This window comes from Oncorhynchus kisutch, linkage group LG14, assembly GCF_002021735.2.
Source record: "Oncorhynchus kisutch isolate 150728-3 linkage group LG14, Okis_V2, whole genome shotgun sequence".
Lineage (NCBI taxonomy): Eukaryota > Metazoa > Chordata > Actinopteri > Salmoniformes > Salmonidae > Oncorhynchus > Oncorhynchus kisutch.
Window position 1 is genome coordinate 51,089,653 of NC_034187.2, and position 14,194 is coordinate 51,103,846.

General features: G+C 48.8%; 1 protein-coding gene across 1 annotated transcript in view; it reads left to right on the plus strand.

The window, feature by feature from the left end:
- Positions 1-5,984: 5,984 nt before the first annotated feature.
- The window catches only part of rbms3 (RNA binding motif, single stranded interacting protein), a 211,533-nt gene continuing 203,323 nt past the window's right edge, over positions 5,985-14,194 (plus strand). The window contains exon 1 of the mRNA XM_031788529.1: positions 5,985-7,107. Coding sequence (XP_031644389.1) covers positions 7,033-7,107 — 75 coding nt within the window. The 5' untranslated portion in view covers positions 5,985-7,032. The remainder of the gene's footprint in view (positions 7,108-14,194) is intronic.

The window sequence follows — 14,194 nt, forward strand, 5'->3', positions numbered from 1 at the left end:
ATTGCTTTTGCTGGCTGTGAAACAAATCCGTCAAGCATGAAGCCAATGCTTCGCTGCGAAGGAATGCGTACTACTCGCCTGTAGTATCCGATTGCATTGGAACCTCAATGCATGGTGAAGGACCGGCGTTTACCATCGGAATATCACTGTTGAACTTTTACAATCGCGCACATTGGACTGGCTAATATGATACGATGAACAGTTCTACGTTTTATATTCATAGTCATTCAGGTACATCTCTTTGTATAGTACATTTGAGTCGTTTAGCAGACGGCTTACAGTTGGTGCGTTCATCTCAAGGTAGCTAGGTGATACAACCACACATCCCTGTCATTGTAAATGCACGTTTCCCTCAATAAAGCTGCTATCAGCAAAGCCGGTGCTAGTTAGGAAAGGCCAGGGTGTTCTTTCTTTTCTTTTTTTCAATATAGTTCTGCACAGCCACAGACGTCTCTCCTGGGCTTGATACTTTGCATGCAGACGATGAGACACGAGGGAAGTTAGTCGAGGGCTGGAGTAGGGTTCTGCTCCATTTGCTTTTCTCAAACATTCCCCTCAGAATAGGACTCTCGCTCTCTCGCTCTGGCCCTGGCTCTCTCTCTCTCTCTGGCTCTGGCTCTGGCTCTCTCTGGCCCTGGCTCTCTCTCTCGCTCTGGCCTTGGCTCTCTCTCTCTCTCTCTCTCTCCCGCTCTGGCTCTGGCTCTGGCTCTCTCTCTCTCTGGCCCTGGCTCTCTCTCTCTCTCTCTCTCTCTCTCTCTCTCACTCTGGCTCTCTCTCTCTGGCCCTGGCTCTCTCTCTATCTCTCTCTCTCACTCTGGCTCTCTCTCTCACTTTCTCTCTCACTTTCTCTCTCTCGCTCTCTGTGTTCTCATTCCACCGTGACGTTTTGTCATTCCAGAATGGCTCGACGGGGCTTTACTACACCCCTGCTTGTCCACCCGTCCCGGTCTTTTCAAAGCAAAATGTCGCAACTTTATTTGCTGTTGTCGTCAGAAATGTTTCGAGTGGCGAGGGAACTTCTCTACTCCTACCGTGTCTTCGTGGGACAACTCAAGCGACCCCCTGCCTCTCTCAACCCCTGGCCCATGTTCAATTGCCAAACGTTGCGAACGCTTCAGATAGAAATTCCATGAATAGAGCCTACATGATTTATTGGTTTACATCTAGTCATGTTTGTTCTACTTTACATATTTAATGCGTGTGTCCATCTGAATGCGCCCCATGCTCTCTTCCCACCTGGCCCTCGTCCCACCTCAGCCGTGCCACCCCCCAGCCATGTCCCTAGCAACCCCACACAGCCCTAAAACTCCCAAGATTCTCGAGTGCTCCTCAGGTTGGTTCATGGCTATAATAGGCTTCTGCCTCCAGCCTGTGTACTGTATGTGTTTAAGCATTAAGGTTATGATTAGGGCTGGGAAATTTGGTCTTGGAACCGCGCTGAATGGCACCTCAGCCCTCGGGAACATGCCGGAATAACCTGAACCTCGTACACGACAGTCTCTCTGACTGCAGTGGTACAGTACCTCACACCCGCCCACAGCTGCAGGCCACCTGGCGTGACTCACATAAACTCACCTACTCTCAATCACACAATCTCACACACTGGCGATCACACATTCTCACACACACGCCCGAACACACGCAAGCACGCACGCACACACGTCGCTCGCGCTCCGACTGACTGGTGTCTGTTACCAAGCATCTCCCATCACCCTAGCACCGGGCCTCCTTCCTCAGTACAAGACCATTTATAGCAGCCTAATCAGAGAACCCAAAGAGAGAGTAATAACATGTTCTGTTGTGTTTCATCTAACTGCAGTAGCAACTCTAACTCTACATAGGTTTCATGTTTCTAACTCATTGGTGCTTCTCAACCTCCGCCTTCTTCTCCTTGGCATCCTTGGGTGGTAGTAAATGACTCACCCGGGAAGTGGAGGGATACAGAACAGCGTTGGACATCTGCGGTGGTCAGGTTCTCTAGCTCCAAGAAGAGCCGCTGTGCAGTGTTTTCCCACAAACTACTAAGCCCTGTGCTGCTCCCCGCATTCCCACCCCCTCTCCCACCACTCTTCCTTGGCTCCATGCCAGCACTCCCTCGAATTCCAAGCATCTGTCAGTTCTAGGAAACGCCTGCGACTGTCCAGTGGAAGGAAATGGGAGCCTCTTGATTGCACCGAGCCCCTTGAATAATGTGCCACTCATAGAGAAGTTGTTGCCGAGGAGCGGGGGAGTCTCGATCTTGGTTGTCAATGGAGGTCTTCCTGGGGTTCTGGGGGAGCGTAGTCGTTTCTGTTCGGCTTTCACTCTTAACTTTCTCTCTCTTTGTAGCGTTCTCTCCCATCCCTGTCTCTTCTCAGTGTGGATTCAGGGATATTAGTAGGATATTTCTCCAGAGTCAGATCAATAAACAGAAAAGGGCAGGTATAAAAGTATTTACAGAACACTCAAAAATCTCTGGCAATCAAAGAAAATACATGGCAACTTACCATGTAATTTTACTTTCCTGCAAATGTAGTTATGATTTAGTAATTTTTCTAATAACAATAGAACATGTTGGCAATGAAATTAAAGTCAGGTCTTCTCTTGACTAAGGATGACTAAGCTTTCGTATTCGTAGCTCTCCTCTGGGTTGTTTAGAGGAGATTGTGATCACTTTGTGCCATGGGAGAACCATCCATCCTATCCGTTCACTTCATATCCCACAGATGACTCACTGCACACTGCAAGGCAACTCTACGAGTGTCTGTCTGTGTGATCCACCTCGTCTCTTCCAGCCTCACAGTACGGCTGTTTGACAATGGCCCCTGGTCAGATCCACACCCAGACTGCTTTGTGATACAGCCGTGTCTCTCTCCGCTCTCACCTCGCACAGACTGTGATGTTTCCGCATAGCCGTCCTTCCCTTCGACCCCCCCCCCCCGCTCCAGCTCTGTCTTCCTGCAAGCTGCAGAGATGAATCAGGGCTTGTGTGTGCATTTTTTGTGCGTGCGTTTCGTGCACATCCGTGTGTGAATCACGGTGGGGAACCTATGCATCACTATCAATCACAGGGAGAGAAAAAACAGTATCTTTCCGTCCCTCTTTCTGTTGGCGGCCATGATTAAACAGCTGGCTTCATATCGCCCCTGTCCTCAGCCTGACGTCAGTCCACTGATTCACTTCAGAGCCCCTATCAGTGCCGAGGCAGAACTGGCACGTCCAAATTCACCCACCCTCTTTCCTTTGGCTGTGATGGAATACAGAGCAGAATATTTGGATGAGCTTTGGGCCTTACTTGCATACCCGCCCACATAATGTTTACAAGTCTTGAGCTGACTGATAAAACTTCAACATTAGCCAAGAGCATCTGCCTAGTTCCAAGTAAGTATTGAGTCTCAATTGAAGGGCTGCATGTTCCAAACCCAGTTATGGCAACAACAATTAGTTAACTGTTAACGTGTCAATCCTGAGTAGTAATTTGTGAAAGTATGCACCAAGGCAGTAGACGTGACCACACAAAATGTCAGAATGCTCTCTCTCCCGTGCTCTCTCTCTCTCTCTCTCTCTCTAGCGCTCTCTCTCTCTCACTCTCTCTCTCTTGCGCTCTCTCTCTCTCTCTCTCTCTCTCACTCTCTCTCTCAATCTACTTGTCTCTCTTTCTTATCATTTTCTGCCCCCCCCCACTCTCACTCTTTCTTTCTCTCCCTCTCCATCCCTCCATTCTGTGAGTAACCCTGCCCTGCCAGTCCTTCTGTCCTGGAGCTGTTAATCTGCTAATCCACAATCGATATCTGCCTAATCTCTTTTCCACAGATAAATGCGGCCTATCGGATCATTTTGTTTTCTTCCACACGCCATAGCCCCTTCTCTCTCTCTCTCTCTCGCTGCTTTGTTTCTGTCCGTGGGATGCTAGTACTGATTCAGTCTGCCCACTAGCATGCATGCTGCCTACGTGCATCGCCATATACTCTACTGTAGACAAAAACGACATGTTTGAATGAGGAAAAGTGATGCACTGACAATCGGTCATTTGGTCTGAAAATGTCAATTATTGTTTAATAAGTTGAAATTACCCTCGTGGGTTCGGTAAGTCCGTGTGAATTCTCCCTCCATAACTGTAGTATTGCTTGACATATCTATAGCAAATGTTTGTCATTTTAAATGCTTTGCATACCACATTTTATTGATTGAAATTATAATTTAAAAAAAAAATGTGCTCACTTTGAAATCGGGGATAATGTTGCTAATTGAGTTGACTGAAAACTGAAGCCCATGAACTGGTGGACTTGTACCCACGGACCTTTGTAACGCCAGGATCGTGGGTTTGATTCCCTGGACCACCTGTAAAATGTGTGCATGCATGCCTTTGGATGAAATTGTCTGCTAAATGGCGTGTATTAGATATTATAGCATCAAACGGTGTCAGTTTATAGCTGGTAGTATATACAGAGAGTGATTTTCCCCTCCAGCACTCTTTACCCAACGCTTTGATCTCTCTTCGCACCAAAAGGTCACATACTGGCCACATCTAGATGTGGGTGGAAAGTGCTCTCAATGTTGTCATTTCATAGCGAGATGCGCTTAATTGGTCAGGTAGATTGTCGGGGATTTTTTTGTTGTTGTTGTTGTTGTTGATATTTGAGTCATTTAGCAGACATTTGTCCAAATCAAATCAAATACATCTATATAGCCCGTCTTACATCAGCTGATATCTCAAAGTGCTGTACAGAAACCCAGCCTAAAACCCCAAACAGCAAGCAATGCAGGTGTAGAAGCACGGTGGCTAGGAAAAACTCCCTAGAAAGGCCAGAACCTAAGAAGAAACCTAGAGAGGAACCAGGCTATGAGGGGTGGCCAGTCCTCTTCTGGCTGTGCCGGGTGGAGATTATAACAGAACATGGCCAAGATGTTCAAATGTTCATAAATGACCAACAGTGTCAAATAACAATAATCACAGTGGTTGTAGAGGGTGCAACAAGTCAGCAGGAGTAAATGTGAGTTGGCTTTTCATAGCCGATCATTGAGAGTATTTCTACCGCTCCTGCTGTCTCTAGAGAGTTGAAAACAGCAGGTCTGGGACAAGGCAGCACGTCCGGTGAACAGGTCAGGTTTCCACATCAGTAGGCAGAACAGTTGAAACTGGAGCAGCAGCACGGGCAGGTGGACTGGGGTCAGCAAGGAGTCATCATGCCGGGTAGTCCTGAGGCATGAGAGCGACTTACAGGAGCAATGAGCAATTATGGTTAAGGGCCTTGCTCAAGGGCACGTCGACAGATGCTTTTCACCTAGTCTGCTCGGGGTATTGAATTAGCAGCCATTCAGTTACTAGCCCAACGCTCTTACCGCTCGGCTACCTGCCACCCTCATCATGTGGAGGCATAGCACCCAAAGTGATCATTTAGAAAGGATTGGAAATTATGTTTGCATTTGAATATGTTTTTATGTGCTGGTCTGTCATGGTTACACAGACAGTCAAGCACAGTACATTTGCACAAATATGATGTGTTATGATGTATCGTCGCAGCAATATGGAGGGTATAAATTAGATAGGGCGTTGGATGTACTGTCGCTAACTGACAGTGTCATTTACCTCCAAGAGAAAAGTGATCGCTTGAAAAGAGACCTATAAAGCAAAACCTAGCGCTTGTTTCTGCGTTTTTTATAAGTATGGAGTCATATTTAAGACGACTGATTTCTTCAGAAATAAAATAATCTCACATTGATGGAGGAGAGTTTAAACCCGGCGTTAGGTCCTTTGGCAGCCAACAGGGGGGGCCTGCCTGCCGTCCCCCTCTCCCCACTCCTTTCTCTGGCTGTGGAAATACTGCAGCCCCCTGATCTGCGTCTGGATTGCTCTCTCACACTGAGCCGACTCAAGTCCCTCCTACCGGCTGTGCAGGACGAGCCCCCTTCACCACACACACACACACACACACTCACCAACACAGCGAGAGAGAGAGAGAGAGAGAGAGAGAGAGAGAGAGAGAGAGAGAGAGAGAGAGAGAGAAAGAGAAAATTTTACAAGAGCAGGAAAAGGGAGGAGCGCAGACAGGAGACTCTCTGGCTTGTCTGTCTGTTGGGCACCTGGGACACTGTCATTGTGCTTCTCGGTATAGTATTTTTTTCTCTCCTTCTCTGAACCAGCCGACCGGTCGGGAGTCCTTTTTCCCCCGTCTCGGTGCCGTAGCAATTAGGAACTGGGATTGTTTCTGTGTAATCTGCTCTGCTCTGGCTGAACCGTTATAGACCGCGATTGCTTCTTTGGTTTGTTCCTGCCCGCCTCTCGGCGTTCCGATTCGGACCCTCCCCAAAGTGCATCTGTTAGTGCGCCGCTGAGGATATATCCTGTGTCCAACAGTACAACATAGAGCAGCTGGGATATCAGACTATAGAGGCGCGAGAGAGAGAGAGCAGCCGAGTGAGCAACAGAGAGAGGCAGATACAGAGAGTGCGAGAGAGATTGAAGCCGAGCAGCGAGGTAAGCTATAGCGAGACGGCGTAGATAGAAAAGTGATCTTCATATCCTCCTCCCTTTTTCCTTGTTTTTCCTTTTTTCTCCTCTACTACACTCTCCTGTGCCAGCAATTTGTTCGCAGGACTGCCTGGAACCACTGCCACCTGCTCATCTTCCTCCTCCTCTTCCTCCTCCACCTCTCTTCTCACGCGTTACTATCCGACAGCCAGCCAGTGAGGGAAAGACAGGAGACGCAGACAGGGCACGCAGCAGCAGCGTCCGTTTTTTTTCTCCAAACTCTTGTGGGGAATATTTTTGAGGAACCCGAATGAGCATCCGCCGAGCTCTACTCCAGGAGATTTAACTGAAAGGCGTCGTCGGGCAGGAACTACCCCCACAGAGGCGACCCCTCTCCCAGCCACTCTCCGTCAGACGAACCCTGCTTGCTCTCCGGAGGACCAGCAGTGATTCAACACACCAGTGTGGACGGGGGAAAACAAGGGACCTACAGTCAGAGAGCCGAGCCCCAGTACTACAACCGCTCGTCCGACCGCCTCCGCGCAACCATTCCCTGCCACGGCGCTAAGGATTCCAGCTATATGGGCAAGCGATTGGAACAGCAACCAATGTACCCTCAGTACACATACTACTACCCCCACTACCTCCAGACCAAGGTAGGGCACCCACGGCTCATCACTTCAGTGCCTTTAACCTCCCTCCCACACCCCTACCTCCTCCCATCCTCCTACTCTAATCCTCCCCCTCCTTCGCTCCTCCTGTCAAGCCGCTGAGTGGGGATGGCGTGTGAACGGTGGCCTTGGCCGTCAGTGGCTTTCTGGGGTTTGCATCTCTCTCACTTGGTGAGGCATCACAACGCTAGTTTGTCCAGCCTCGGCACGGCTAGTGGAGCTGTCCGGAAGATTGATTAATTGATTAAGGCATTGTGATAGGTTTCTCCTATGTTGCGATTGTTAGGTTGGCAAACTGTTAACCACACTGGCTTTGTCACGTTTCTTGGTCCACTATATTAAGATACTGAGAATTAATATTGGGTGAAATATCAAGAGGGTGGCGTGTCATGAGTCAGAAACACAATGAGAACCACAATTGAAATAAGCCTCTTGGCTTTTTTGTGTTGTTATCCTCAATCATTAAAAACATTTTTTATTTAATGTTGTCTACGCCTGGAGCAGCCTAATACTTTTCATTATCTAATACATTCAATATATCAACCAATGAGACGACTACCCACCCATATCTCCTATCCTGGCTCAGCCATGCTTCCCCCTTATAACTGACATGGTGGCCAGCCACAGGCTGAAAGTAAACAGGCATCTGCCAGGGCTGCCTATATTTGCTCTAGCCGTTGTATGCATCACTATCTTTGGCGCGGGGACCTAGGCTCTGGTTGGTGGCTGATGGCGGGACAGTTGGTAGACTTAAAGTCCTCCGTCATCAAAAATAGAGACGAATGCAGATAAAGCCATGGAACGCCTTTTGTCATCTTCCCTTCCTAATGTAAAGAGCTGCTGAGGTAGCTATCTGGAGTGTCCTAGAGGAGAATATCGGCAGCCCGACCTGGTAGCCCGCTGGCTTCTCTTCTGATTTATAGATTAATACATTTGTGCTGCGGCCATATGGCTTCTCTCTCACTCTGCCCCCTCCCCTCTCTATCCCTCTTTTCCTCTGCCCCCTCCCCTCTCTATCTCTCTTTTCCTCTGCCCCCTCCCCTCTCTATCCCTCTCTCACTCTGCCCCCTCCCTATCCCTCATTTCCTCTGCCCCCTCCCCTCTCTATCCCTCTTTTCCTCTGCCCCCTCCCCTCTCTATCTCTCTTTTCCTCTGCCCCCTCCCCTCTCTATCCCTCTTTTCCTCTGCCCCCTCTCCTCTCTATCCCTCTTTTCCTCTGCCCCCTCCCCTTCCTATCCCTCTTTTCCTCTGCCCCCTCCCCTCCCTATCCCTCTTTTCCTCTGCCCCCTCCCCTTCCTATCCCTCTTTTCCTCTGCCCCCTCCCCTCCTTATCCCTCTTTTCCTCTGCCCCCTCCCCTCTCTATCCCTCTTTTCCTCTGCCCCCTCGCCTCTCTTTTCCTCTGCCCCTCCCCTCTCTATCCCTCTTTTCCTCTGCCCCCTCCCCTCTCTATCCTTCTTTTCCTCTGCCCCCTCCCCTGTCTATCCCTCTTTTCCTCTGCCCCCTCGCCTGTCTATCCCTCTTTTCCTCTGCCCCCTCCCCTGTCTATCCCTCTTTTCCTCTGCCCCCTCCCCTGTCTATCCCTCTTTTCCTCTGCCCCCTCCCCTGTCTATCCCTCTTTTCCTCTGCCCCTCCCCTCTCTATCCCTCTTTTCCTCTGCCCCTCCCCTCCCTATCCCTCTTTACCTCTGCCCCCTCCCCTCTCTATCCCTCTTTTCCTCTGCCCCCTCCCTATCCGCCTTTTCCTCTGCCCCCTCCCCTCTCTATCCCTCTTTTCCTCTGCCCCCTCCCCTCTCTATCCCTCTTTTCCTCTGCCCCTCCCCTCCCTATCCCTCTTTTCCTCTGCCCCCTCCCCTCTCTATCCCTATTTTCCTCTGCCCCCTCCCTATCTGCCTTTTCTTCTGCCCCCTCCCCTCTCTATCCCTCTTTTCCTCTGCCCCCTCCCCTCTCTATCCCTCTTTTCCTCTGCCCCCTCCCCTCCCTATCCCTCTTTTCCTCTGCCCCCTCCCCTCTCTATCCCTCTCTTCCTCCCCTCCTTTTCCTCTGTCATATCTCAGAGGAGCTCGTCTCAGGTCTCTCAATCAGAGGTCCCCTCAGCCCTCCTTTCCTTCCGCTCTCCCTCCCTCCCTCCCTCCCTCACCACCCCACTGCAACCCCCCCCCCCCCTCTTCGTTGTCGACTCCCACTCAAGGTCGGCGCAGATCGGGCCCAGCCTCCGTCAGCGATTGACGTTTCCTTGAGTGCGATATCCATGTCATGCAAACTCGTCTGACCAACGGCGGCGGACAAACCCAACAGCACCTTTTTTTAATTTTTAAAGTCGTCGAGAAAGGGTTTTATTTTCCCGGCTAGTTACTCTAGCCAGTGCCCATTACGAGTATGTATGCATGGCATATGTATGTATGGGCCTCTGACCAGGGCCAGTGATGTGAGAGCAGAAGGCTCTCTCTGTGACTGAGAGTGCAGGGAGGGAGAGCTGCTAACCCACGCTACCATTAATGATCATTGATCGGGAGATTATAGGGAAGGGCCTTGGCAGGCAGGCGTGATGCTGGGCCTCAGCATCAGGGGGCAGCCGCTAGGCCACACAGGCAGGCAGCCTCCCTCCCCAACCTGAATTAAGCATCCATCTAAAGTCATCCAGGGCTGTCTATTAATCTTCATTTCAGCATGCTCTGGATATGGCCTCATTCTCCCAAGGGGGCATAAATAACTGCTAGCGATGAAGGAGATAGGGGTTCTAGGGAACGTAACTCATACCAAATTGTTGCCACGCTCGTCCTTTCCCGACTCCATTTTATGACACATATCGGAAATACTTCTCCGCCCGGCCGAGGAATATATAGAATCTCCAGAACATCTGGGTTCTATTAGGATGAAAAAGTATATTATGAGTTTAACACTGCCTTACGTCTTCTTGGTATGAAGGAATGTCTTTGTCCGAGGCGTTTTCAATTTCAAACGTTTCAAATCGCCACGTATATTTCTGCTGGACCCGCCGCCGTTTGCCGACCGCCTGGCAGTAAAACTCAGAAAGGAGATGAAACAATAACATTTGGCCCTCTATTGATTAGTGCAGTGGAGCGTAGCATGTGCTTCTCTTGAGCATAGTGATTTATCCCTGAAAGAGCATTCCTATGGCTTGTTTTATAAGGTACGGAGGCGAAGGGAAGCCCGCAGGACAGTGCTTTGATACGGGAATCGTTTAGAGGCCTGTTTCTGTTCCCATGCTGCTCTGTGAGCGAACGGAGCCGACGCTGAATCTCCCTCAGATATGGTGCTTTATTGAACACGGTGACTAGGGTTTCACTAGAATTCTGTATTTGATTTGAGTATTATTGTTTGATTTGAATCATAAGTGAATTGTAGATGTTATCCAAATGAGGAAATGACAGTAAATACATTAATGATAGTTATTATGGGAAATGTGTGCGTTTCGTCCCAACGCTATGTCTGTTGGCAACATTCTGTAGGCCTTGGCATGTCATGATTATCCGTAGAAACTTGAATTGACAGCTATTTTGGTGTCCGACTACAGAATTTCCAAAGTGCAAGTTGCGGGTACGATCACGTTTATTCGCCCCTTTTTGAATGCGTCTCCTATTTTTGATTTTTGATGAATTGCCTCGCTCATGCAGAGGCTCTCGTCTTCCACAGGACGGCCCACAGTAGTCGCCAGAGTCCACTGTACTACAATGACACCCCTCATAGTCCTAGTCCATCGCACCCTTCCTGTCAAGAGATCAGAGAGACAGGCACACACACACACACACACACACATACACACACACACACACCGTCTGTGTTACAGCCACGCTAGTAGGGCATACAGAGAGAAGCACAGGGGCAGACGCAGAGGTAGATTTAACAAAGGCTAATATCCCGGGCCTTAAGTAAACACCAGTCAACGGAGGCCCATTGAGTGGCTTTATGCCTGTGTCTGCCTGGACCTTGGGCTCCATTTGTACTCTCTCTAATTCCTTATGGCGGGGGAGTGGGGGTAGGAGCGGGTTAAAAAGCAAGGAAAAGGGTTTGGTTACATCACACGGGGCGAGCCATTGTGCTGCAATAATAACAACAGGCCCATCTAAATCCTGCCGCTTTCAAGCCTGGCTAACACCCGCTGGCCGGCCAGCGCCACAGTATATCCCCGTTCCGGGTGTAGCCTTTCAGTGTAGCCTCATCAAAGGCCGAGTAAAGAGAAAGTTCAGTTCTTTTGGGGTTCAGTTGGGTTTTAAAGGGTGGACATGCTGTGGAATAGAGCTAGTCGTCTGCTTGCTGCAGATCTCCGCGAGGGCAGCACAAAGCGCTCCAGCTAGGAGAGAGGATATTACATTCAGTGTTCCTCGAGCTAAAGGCTTATTATCCACGCGACGTATTAATATAACAACGAGAGCGTCACGGTGCACAAGTAGTCGTTTCCGGAGACAATTGTTAATACATCCTTCAAGAGGGATTGAACGAAACCACCTGCCGAGGCCGTGCTGTTGAAATACGCGCATGAAGCTAATTTAGTCCGTATACAATGACGGTTGGCAGCGGCATCTCGGCTAGCTCCCTCTCTACCTTGTTTTCCCTCCACCCGGATCACCGCCACTATCCGGGGGCTTTTGGATCATTAATCAACCCACGCCCACATCTCTGTTTTTTATCTGCCTTAGCGCCTGTTATCTCGCCATACAATCCCTCTCCGTGTAGCCGTCACTCAGTGGAGTGGATAGCTTCATTTATCTACCTGTGTGCTGTACATAACACAGTGCCGGGGCCACTCTGGCCTCCTTCTCATCTGTCAACTGACAACTCGGCCCCTATCTACACACGTACATTACTGTACCCGCTGCCCGCCGCCTCTGCTTCCTCCTAAGCACTAGAGTGAGCTACAGAGGCCCGGGGCCTCGTTTATAAACGTTGCGTATGCCCAAAATATGCCCCCCAAAAACGTGCGCGCGTCAGTTTTCACGCAAACGTTGGCATTTATTAAACTTAACTTGACGTGGGAATGTGCATATCCTGCCGAAAACTTTAGACCATACATACGCACAGTTTCTAGTGGTTGAAGTATTGCATTTCAAGAAGGCGAAAGAAGCCTAGTAGCCTGTCGCAAATGGGGAATATATAACAACAACAACAACACACTGGCAGCCTACCATAATATAATAACAAGATGCAAAAATTTGCCATTAGTGATCATTTGCCGCTATCTCCGTATTCTACGGTCATTAGAAATAGGCATTCATTTCCTATTGTTTTAGGTTAGTTCATCTCCATGATCATTGCAGGAAATGTGTCTGACTCACCTTGTCTGACTGCGAAAGCCCAAAATGTCCTCATGGCCGACAACAATTACGTTAGTGTGGGCTACCATTCGTCCCATCTCTCATTTAATTGGACCCACTTCACAGAAAAGCTATTTCAAGTAGTTTGCTCTGTGCGATCCGATTCTGGCCATGATTACAGAAGTAGCCATACAACAACCATGTGCATTTCTCATTTGATTGGGCCTATTAGATATGATATGATATTTTCAACTTTTTGCTCTATCAAATCAAATTAAATTGTATTTGTCACATGCGCCGAATACAACAGGTGTAGTAGACCTTACAGTGAAATACTTACTTACAAGCCCTTATCCAACAATACAGTTTTAAGAAAAAAGTAAGAGCTAAGAATAACAAATAATTAAAGAGCAGCAGTAAATAACAATAGCGGGGCTATATACAGGGGGTACCGGTACAGAGTCAATGTGTCAATGTAATTGACCGGGCACCGGTGTCGAGGTAATTATGTACATGTAGGTAGAGTTATTAAAGTGACTATGCATAGATAATAACAGAGAGTAGCAGCAGCGTAGAAGGGGGGGGGGGGGTGCAAATAGTCGGGTTGCCATTTGACTAGATGTTCAGGAGTCTTATGGCTTGTAGTTAGAAGCCTTTTTAGAAGCCTCTTGGACCTAGACTTGGCGTTCCGGTTCCGCTTGCCGTGCGGTAGCATAGAGAACAGTCTATGACTAAGGTGGCTGGATTCTTTGACAATTTTTAGGGTCTTCCTCTGACACCACCTGGTATAGAGGTCCTGGATGGCAGGAAGCTTGGCCCCAGTGATGTACTGAGCCGTACGCACTACCCTCTGTAGTGCCTTGCGGTCGGAGGCCGAGCAGTTGCCATACCAGGCAGTGATGCAACCCGACAGGATGCTCTCGATGGTGCCTTTTGGAACCTTTTGAGGATCTGAGGACCCATGCCTAATCTTTTCAGTCTCCTGAGAGGGAATAGGTTCGTGCTCTCTTCACGACTGTCTTGATGTGCTTGGACCATGTTAGTTTGTTGGTGATGTGGACACCAAGGAACTTGAAGCTCTCAACCTGCTCCACTACAGCCGCGTCAATGAGAATGGGGGCGTGCTCGGTCCTCCTTTTCCTATAGTCCACAATCATCTCTTATGAGCGGTTTATAACATACAGTAGAATTGAACAGGTGAACAGACTGTTCATCTTTTGCGTTGTGTGTAGGCTAACACTGTAAGTAGGTCTACTGTAGTTTATATTTTTCAGAGTAGACAATGCTACAGAATTCGTGGGCAGTGCAGCATATTTAGGTTCGGGGAAAAAAACATGATTGAATTCAAAAGATTTGTTTACAGGTCCACAGGAATTCGCAATTTTTGTTTGTCTTTCAGAAACGGTCAGATACAGCAAGTCACATGGAAACATTCTGCCAACACCTCCAAAGACATGTGACCAAGTTCGCAGTTGCTATTTCCTGTAGATGGCCTAATTCCAATACTTCCAAAGTGTACAGCAAATAAGGGTGTTATTGTCACCATAAAAGGTGAATGACGGGGGGGGGGGGTTATCCCGGCGGCGCTATAATGCTCGAGCCCACAGTTTTACACCAGGTCTGATTTATAATGAGAAACGTGCGTGTGGCGTGTCCCAAGTTAATACATCTCTATACTTTGTTTTAAATGTACTCAACATTTATAAATTAGGCCCCTGCCCCTTAAACACTCAGGTCCACATCTCATTATGGCTGCTTTGTGAGAGTGTGTTCGGCCTTTCAATGTTCAATATTCATTC